The sequence below is a fragment of the Rhincodon typus genome, chromosome 16, assembly GCF_021869965.1.
Source record: "Rhincodon typus isolate 14 chromosome 16, sRhiTyp1.1, whole genome shotgun sequence".
Lineage (NCBI taxonomy): Eukaryota > Metazoa > Chordata > Chondrichthyes > Orectolobiformes > Rhincodontidae > Rhincodon > Rhincodon typus.
The window spans coordinates 28,955,867-28,965,517 of record NC_063347.1 but is presented as its reverse complement, the minus strand read 5'-3'; the positions used below and the strand labels follow the sequence as shown (position 1 = coordinate 28,965,517).

The window sequence follows — 9,651 nt, the reverse complement described above, 5'->3', positions numbered from 1 at the left end:
AGATTGTTTTGGTTTGGCGCCTACAAACGTCACGGAATTTGCTTGCTGCGTGAGCAGCACATTTAGACGTTTCCTGATCACATGCTTCCCCTTAAGTCCACGAGTCAAGCTCTTGGAAGAACTCCTCTCTACCTCTAGCCTTGGATAGCTTTTCAAATGATGACCTCGGTGCGCCAGCCACCCCTTTTATACGGTGCGCTGCCAGTCGCCGGCTGATTGGCCGCTGTGCCGGCGTGGCCCCGCCCTCCTGTGCGCGAGGAGACGAGGCCGAGGGCGCATGGCGCAGGGAGATTAAAGAGGCCGCGTTGCTGCTGCTGTTCACAGACACAAATATATATTTATGTAGAGATATATATACTGTACACACACAGCCGCTCTCACATCGGGTACATTAAAAAAAATGGCTTCTCATAGCGACACTGAGGAGAAACGAGCCCCGATTCTGAGAGAGGACGATCGGGAGAGGCACGCGAGCAGTGAGAGCGGTCTCAGAGCCGGCCGCAAGGCGAAGCCATCGTCTCTCCTCCGAAACGCCTCGAAATCCAAACAACAAAATGGCGAACAAGCGAGCGGGCCGCTGGCAGGAAACGGCGGCCCTGGGCTGCTCCGAGCCGACACAGCTCCTGCTCCTCAACCATTCGCTGCAGAAAGCGAGGAGCACGGAGTTCAGAAAACCGCCGAAGATCATGTTCGGAAGAGTTTTCAGATACCCAAGAAGAACAAAGAAAAGAAAGGTGCTTTAATGTCTTAACACGCAGCGCTGTTTGCTTCTTGATGTTGGCCAGCAATTCACGTGCTCGTTGCTGGAAAGTGGCAGGGAACCTTTTTTTTTGACAGGGGACGTTAGCAAATAATAACATAAATATCCAATCTTTGTTTCTGCTTCTGACTCTTAGGACAGGTAAGTGGACCATAAGGCCAGCATGTGGTCAATGGCCAGAAATGTGGAAATCGATACTTATTGTGGTTACCTACCAGACCTTCATTGTAGCTCCAAACCTATGGGGCTCTCGCTTTTATGCGAGGTCTTCTGGAGAAACTGCTTACTCACACTTCACATTTCATCTTCATCCGCATTGATGCAGTGGAGATTCAGGGAATTATTGACCCTTTTCACTTGATTTTATTTGAAGGAACATGCATTACTTTGTCGTTAATCCGACCATATGGCTTGAGGTGCTTCATCCTGGCCTTATGTAAAGTTTTGGGCAAGGTGGAACATGCTAGAAACGTGATTGGTTTAAATATTCTTGAAATAGTTCCTTTTGGCATGCCCTAAATGCCATTGGAATTGGCTAAGTTTGGATGGGATAGTGCTCGTGGTTTCCTTTTGTAACTAATACGCGCCTTTGAAATGCAACTAAATTTAGGAAGTTAGCTTCAGTTCTTAAATATTAGTTTATTGCATACAGTTAGGAGGAGATGAAGTTCCTTAAAAATGCCTATGAACTACCTTATTACCAGTGGTGTACAGTTATTATACAATCACTGGACTCAAAGCTATAATAAAAATCTGTGCAGTTGACATAAGTTTCTTGAAGGAATTATGATTTCTTTCTGTTTCAGTATTCTTGAAATCATTGAATAAATGAGGCAGTTCAGTCCATTGTGCCAACACCACCCCTTCAAAAGAATTGTCCAGCCGCACTCTTACTGTTTTTTTTCCTCCCTCATTGCTCTACAAATGTTCCCTTTTCAAATATATATTTGGTTCCTTTTGAAAGACACTGTTTAATCTGTTTCCACCATTGGTGTGTCAAAAAAATGTTCTCTTTGTCTCCATGATATTTTTACAATATCTAAAGTCCAGTAGCTGTTACCTTTAGATTACATTGTGATGTAGTAACTACTAGATGATGTTCTTGGACATAATAGCTTAGGAGCTTTTTTAATATGTATTTGGAGTAAACAAGTGGAGCTTTCTACTTGACCAGTTGACAATTAGCAGTATATGTACTACTGTTGGTATCTGACCCAATTTGGCCTTTATGGTTACTCATAGTTGCCATGACAAAATTTGGACATTTACCAATCTTAATTCAATTCTGCTGTCATCACCCTTCTTCCAAGGGAGGGAAAAATCCTTAACTCCGCTTCCCTTGCAAATTATTGTCCCTACCCTCAATCTCCCTTTCCTCTCTAAGTTTATTCCATCTTCCTTGGAACTTCTTGTCTGAATTCTTTCAATCAGACTACTAACTTGGTCCCAGTACCAAACAAGCTGTGATTAGAATCATAACTGTGAGCAACGGTGTTAAACTTAGACACTGCTATATTCAACCCCTCTGCAGCACTTGTTTTAATTGACAACACCACCCTCTCTCACCACCTCCCCATTATCATTCAGCTGGTTGAGACTGCTGTCACCAGGTTCCACTTTGAAAGATCTAATCATAGCCAGAGGCTCACTTTGAATGGCTTCTATTCCTGCCCTTGCACTTTGCCTCTGGTAGCTGCATAGGCTCTCCTTGCTTTCCTCCTAGTTCTGGTTTACGGTATATCACCACCACCTCTCTCAACTCCCCCATTTTTGCTAATTTATCTTTTCACAATCCCGTACTTAGGGCAGCACGGTGCTCAGTGGTTAGCACTGCTGCCCCACAGCGCCAGGGACCTGGGTTCAATTCCAGCCTCTGTACTGTCTGTGTGGAGTTTGCACATTCTCCCCGTGTCTGCGTGGGTTTCCTCCGGGTGCTCCAGTTTCCTCCCACAGTCCAAAGATGTGCAGGTTAGGTGAATTGGCCATGCTAAATTGCCCATAGGGATGTGTAGATTAGGTGAGTTACAAGGGAATGAGTCTGGATGGGATGCTCTGAGGTTCGGTGTGGACTTGTTGGGCCAAAAGTCCTGTTTCTACACTGTAGGGATTCTAGGATGAGTAGAAATTTCTTTCAGTTAATGGTTACTTATCAACTCTACCTTCTTCTTAGCAACAGTCTTGAGATTACACCAGTCTGTTTGCAACCAAGACCACCTATCTCCACTTCCATAGTTGCCTGACATATCTGCAGAATCTTAAATTCCTGACTTTGCTGCTACCAGACTTGAATATTCCTGACGTATCTCTACATTCTCATCCCTGATTACGTGATCATGCAATCTTTCATGTCATCCAAAACTCTACTCCTCTTGTCTTTTACAGAGATTTATTACTGGCTGACCTACATTTGTCACCTGATGCAATGTCTTGAATTTACAATTTCATTCTTGTTCTCAACTGCCTCCATGACTTTACTTTCCTTATTTCTAATCTCATCCAGCCCTCACAACCCTCTGACACATCTGCACTTTGAATTCTGGCTTATTTGCATCCCAGATTTTGAGTGCATCATGATTGTTGTTCATGGTTCCAGTTGCCTAGCCTTCATGTTTGTTCTATACCTCTCAACATAAATTTCCTGTCTTAGGACACTCTTTAAAACTTGTGTCTTTGACCAAACATTTTACCATCTGACTTAATCATGTTCTGTGGCTTTGTGTCAGTAATCCTGTGAAGCACCTTGGGCCTTGTCTTCACTTAAAAACACCATTATGGACATATTATTCATTTTGCAAAATCTGAGCGCAAATCTGCATTTTGAGATGAATTATCATTAACTAATTACTGGGCAGGTTGTATTTTAGTCAAGAAATAATGAATGTTCCTATTTTCCCAATTACTCTCTTAAATTCCATGAGATCCAATTGGATTATTTTAGTGATTAATTGCTTACAATATGCTGCAAATAGAAACAATGTGAAAATATTGGTCAGAATTAAACTTCTACGTTGCCCTCCAAGTCTTCAATTTTCAGAGGCACTTTAATGAATTGGAATTTGCACAAGTAACTTTGAATTCATTTGAATTTGAATCCCCTCCCCCACCGCATCCCAAAACCAGCCCAGCTCGTCCCTGCCTCCCTAACCTGTCCTTCCTCCCACCTATCCCCTCCTCCCACCTCAAGCCCCACCCCTATCTCCTACCTACTAACCTCATCCTGCCCCCTTGTCCTGTCCGTCCTCCCTGGACTGACCTATCTCCTCCCTACCTCCCCACCTACACTCACCTTTACTGGCTCCATCCCCGCCTCTTTAATCTGTCTGTCTCCTCTCCACCTATCTTCTCCTCTATCCATCTTCTATCCGCCTTCCCATCTCTCCCTATTTATTTCAGAAACCCCTACCCCTCCCCCATTTCTGAAGAAGGGTCTAGGCCCGAAATGTCAGCCTTCCTGCTCCTATGATGCTGCTTGGCCTGCTGTGTTCATCCAGCTCTACACCTTGTTATCTTGAATTCAAGCTTGCTTTGTGTATTGCAGTTGAGACAAAAAGATAGGCAAGTTCATAGTACCTGCCATTATTTGATTTTTGGTTTTAGAAACACAATTTGTGGAAAGGAAGAGATGCATGCCATGATTTGTGAATTGTCATAAGTAGGTGGCCATTATTCTTGTAAAATTGAGAGCTCAGTGTCAAAAACAAAACTGCTTCATTTGCATTGTAATTGTACGTGAATCTCATTGGACATTTAGAGCTGATATTTTATAAGGGCACTGAAAATGATGGAATTCCTCTGTTTTGGTACATGGGACCTTGGAAAGTCTAGAAAGGAAACAACTGAAATGCCAGTCTCATTTCTGCATGCAGTAAGTCGGTTCCAGGAGGCTTCCTTTAAAAAAAAACCTATCTCTTTCTCCCAATCCAATCTTCCTTTCCTGCTTTCTATATCTTCCCTGTTTGCCCTATTTTGTTCTATCATTTGGTTTGTTTATGTTGTTTATGTTAATTGGTTAAGGAGTCGGTCAATTTAACCCAACGCTCATGAGTACCCAGATACACTGTTGACATTACCCTGCCACTATCAATTTGTATCCATTGCATTTTGTGGCAGAAAAATAACACTATCTGAAGGGTCAGTGAATAAATATTAAATTAAATTAAATTAAATTAAATTAAATTAATTGTGCTTTGTATGAGGTGTTCCATATGCAACTTCTGGGCTATTGAAATTAAATCTTTGATTTGATTATGTTTGGTGTTGAAGGATAGGTGTTAGCCAGGATAACCAACATTGTGTAAACAAATTTAGTATATACAGTTTATGGTTGTTTGCTGATTGCAGTGGAAAAAGATCATATATTGTAGCCAGAGATAGTAGGAACTGCAGATGCTGGAAAATCTGAGATAACAAGATGTAGAGCTGGATGAACACAGCAGGCCAAGCAGCATCATAGGATGCTGCTTGGCCTACTGTGTTCATCCAGCTCTACACCTTGTTATCTCAGATATTGTAGCCAACTGCTTGCAACCTGCTTAAGCTGAAAAGGCTGATCTTTTTTTAAAATAAAAACCAAGTGCTAGAGAAACTCCAAGTCTGGCCGCAGCTGTGGAGAGAGAAATAGTTAAAGTTTCAAGTCAGTTGTGACTATTCTTTGGAAATGAAAGGAGTTGGAAAATTATGGGTTTTATGGGTGACAGAGGAGTCTATAGGACAGAGTGAATGTGCCCAGGGCAAAGGACAAAGTGAATGATAATGTGGTAATGGAGAAATAGATATGTAAAATAAGTGTAAATGTTAGCTATGAAAAGGAGAAAATAGGCCTGTTCTGCTGACAGCAAAATGAACAAGATATGAAACAAGACACAGCTGGGAGAGGTGCAGCGGCGTGTGGGATGTAAGAAAAAAATGGAGTACAAGCATCATACTCTGACATTGTGGAACTCAACATTTGAGTCCCAGAGGCTGTGAAGTGCCTCACTGGAAAGTGAGGTGTTGTTCTTCCAGCTTGCATTGAGCTTTGGAAAACCTGACCAGACCAATGACAAAAGGGTTGGCAAGAAACCGAAAGAACTATAGATGCTGGAAAGCTCAAACTAAAACAGAAATTGCTGGAAAACTTTGGCAGGTCTAGGAGCATCAATGGAGAGGAATTGGAGTTAATGTTTCAGGTCCAGTGACCCTTCTTCAGAAGATCCCCAGTGGGGGATTAACGTAAAAAGGGATTGCATGTCCTTGAACAGTAGGCAACTTGGGCCTGTAAGCTGGAAATTATGGAACCTTGCAGCATACCCTGAACCAATTTTTGAATTTAACTTTGTGGTTATAATTTGTGTTGCTTATGTGCTGGATAATTTGGGTATTTCTAATAAATATTGCGTATTAACTTGCTGAGTTTTCATAAAAAATGTGAAAGTATCTAGCAGGTAGCTTTTCAAAGTACTCAGGAATTTGGAATATGATTAATTTGTTGTTACCTAACTTTTAATCAGTGACTGATTTAGCATTAACATTAGCTTCACTATGCATTGCTTATGCATTAACTTCATATTTTAAAAAAAGTCCTGCCAGCATTTTTTAACTATCATGCTTTGCCCATTCAAAATGTGTTTCTTCAAGGTGGCCTTGTACTGAAATGTTCAAAAAACGCTTGCGTGTATACCAGACCTGTAAGAATTTGAAGTGGTTTTCTGGTACAAAATTACAGCAACTACTTCATAGTCGCTGATATTCAGATGTGTTAGAATCCTCACTTGCAATTGCTCATGAAGCAGCACTTGTAATCTGTAAACTGAATTTCCCAGAGGCTTGGTAGCTAGAGATCTTACTTCATAGTTGACGTGAGCAGGGCGTGATTGACTTGTATGTTGATCAGTATTGCCCACTGTCAGTTTTTTTGTCAGATACTTGAGCATCTTTTTGATATTTTCTTTTAATCTAGTTGTACAGTTCTCCAGTTGGACAACGTTAGGTAAGTAAAATTGAAGACCAATAAAGGCCTGAAAGCATCATCTTAATGTTGATATTATTTAGATGCACTTTTCATTCTAAATTGAAATGATAGGCGGAAACTTAAAAAGCTGATTTAATTCCTTCTAGTGGCCAGAATCTGTAGTTACATCACGAAGGCTCTTGTGTCAAAATTTCTCTTTAATTCTATCAGTTGACAAAAGTGGAAAAGATTTGAGCAGGTTTGAATAGAGTTGTAGATTCACACAACATTGAAACACTCCCTTCAGCCCACCATGTCTATGCTGACCAATAAACACCAAACTATAATAATTCTATTTATCTGCACTTTGTCCATAGCCTCCCATGTCCATTTTAAGTGCTCATCCAGATACTTCTTAAATATTGCGAGAGTACCTACCTCCATCTCCTTCTCAGGCAGCATGTTCCATATTTCTACCAACCTCTGGTGAAAAAAACCTTTCCTCAGATCTGTTCTAAATCACTTACTGTTGACCTTAAACATATGCCTTCTGGTCTTTGACATGTCTGCTATGGGGAAAATATTCTTGCTATTCTGTAGGTGGGAAGTATGTTGTGCAAGGTTTTGAACATTGTAATAAAAGGATGAGTATGAAAGAATTGCAGTCTTCTGAATAACACATTTCAGGGAGTATTCATTCAGAAGGAGTATGTCTTAACTTGAGGTCTGTTGTATCACAGCAGTAATGAGCTTGTTTCGCCTTTTAATTCCATTTCTTCAAGCTCTTTGGGAAGGGTCAATTGTATGATCAATTGACAAATAGTCGGGAAAATTTCTTCTTTGATCAATGTCTGAAACAACATATCCAGAGTACAAGAGGTGAGAACATAAAATGGGGAATTGTCCGCATGTAATGTGGCACCTTGAAATTTCTTGGTATTACTCAGCACGTGGGGGTGATAGTACTAATTATTACTAATGGTGCACAAGTGCTGTGCCAATAGGAAATGAGCTGAATTTTTTTTTTAATTCTTTAATTCTACACATTTAGGCAATGTTCCACCATGTCAGATAACTGTTAGTGTTGTAGCTACGGGTATGCATGCACATGTAATGCTAGCTAGTCAGTGTTAATGAAAATATCCAGTCTGGTCAGCTTAGTGATCATCTGCCGTTTATAATTGTATAGACTTAGTCATACCAAATTCTGTCCATGAGGCAGTTCTTTAGCAACCTGAAGCAGAGTAATGCTTTCATAAAGTTGTAGAACAGGTACACTGAGGACACCTTTTGCTTTGCATCCCTAAAGCTGTGTTATGGATGGATATATGAAATCAGCTAATAATCGGTTGCTTAAGCCTTTTATTCTGATGTAACTACAACAGATAGCACCCATGAGTGTGAATATTTTAACCATTGGTTATTGTGAAAATTCAACAATCATACGAAGTCAGGTCATTATTATCATTAACTTGTACACGATACTCCAGCTGGGTCCTAAACAGTGATTTATATATGTTTAACACAACATCCTTTTGTAAAGAGACATAGGAGCTCAAAAAGCATTCCACGTGCATTTTTAGCACCTCCTCTGCTTATGCCACTACTTGCAAAGATTTGTGTATCCACACCTCCAGGTGTTTCTGTTCCTGCACCTCTTCAAAAATTGCCGTATAATCTCTTGCCATGAAAAAAGCATATTTCCATACTTAGCTGCATTCTTTTTCATTTGCAGTGTGCCTTCTGTTTCAATTTGAAATTATGCCTTTTATACTCAATATAATATGTGGACAGTAGTGATCCAAATTACAGATCTGGGGCACCACAGCATACTTCCCTCTAGTTTGACAAACCACTTCTGCGAATTCCTTACTCAATTTTGGATCCACAATACTACTGCACCTTTAACCCTATGTTCTTAGTTTTACTAATATTGTGCTTTATCAAACTCCTTTTGAAAGTCCATGTAGATATCAACCACACTACTTCCTTCAACGTTGTTGTTACATTAACAAATGTCAATCAGTCAACAAGATTTGAGTTCAGCAAATCCATACATGAAAATAGGTGGCAGTGCATGATGTGATGAAGACATAGGGAATCTGCAAAAGGGTGTAGATAGGTTGGGTGAGAGAGCAAAACTTGGCAGGCAGTGTTTATGTATGAAAGTGTGATGGCATCAGTTTGGTAGGAAGAATCAGAAGGTGGATTATTATTTAAATAGTGGTAGACTTGGAAAAAATGTGGCACAAAGGGATCTGGGCGTTGCTGTGCATGATGCACAAAATATTATCATACCAGTGGAACAACTAATTAAGGAGGCAAATTAAATTTTGGTCTTTATTGCTGAGGGTTGGAGTTTAAAAATAGGGAAGTCTTGTTACAACTGTATGGGATGTTTGCTGAGGCTACACCTGGAGTACTGTGTACAGTTTTAGTCTCCGTATTTAAGATAGGTATTGAAAACATTTCAAAAAAGATTCATTAGGCAGATTCCTGGAATGATGCACTAAACAGGTTTGGCCTTAATTTGTTAGAGTTTAGAAGAATGAGGGGTGATCTTATTGAAACCTTAAAGATTCTGACCGGACCTGACAAGGTAAATTTCGAGATAGTAGGAACTGCCGATGCTGGAGAATCTGAGATAACAAGGTGTAGAGCTGGATGAACACAGCAGGCCAAGCAGCATCACAGGAGCAGGAAAGCTGATGTTTCGGGTCGAGACCCTTCTTCAGAAATGGGGGAGGGGAAGGGGATTCTGAAATAAATAGGGAGAGGAGGGGAGGCGGATAGAAGATGGATGAAGGAGAAGATAGGTGGAGAGGAGACAGACAGGTCAAAGAGGCGGGGTTGGAGCCAGTAAAGGTGAATGTAGGTGGGGAGTTAGGGAGGGGATAGGTTGGTCCAGGGAGGATGGACAGGTCAAGGAGGCGGGATGAGGTTAGTGGGTAGGAGATGGGGG

General features: G+C 40.9%; 1 protein-coding gene across 3 annotated transcripts in view; it reads left to right on the top strand.

Moving 5' to 3' along the window:
- Positions 1 to 400: 400 nt before the first annotated feature.
- Positions 401 to 9,651, top strand: part of tasora (transcription activation suppressor a) — a 55,942-nt gene continuing 46,691 nt past the window's right edge. For all 3 annotated transcript variants that reach the window (XM_048606792.1, XM_048606791.1, XM_048606793.1), the window contains exon 1: positions 401 to 734. In XM_048606792.1, coding sequence (XP_048462749.1) covers positions 401 to 734 — 334 coding nt within the window. The remainder of the gene's footprint in view (positions 735 to 9,651) is intronic.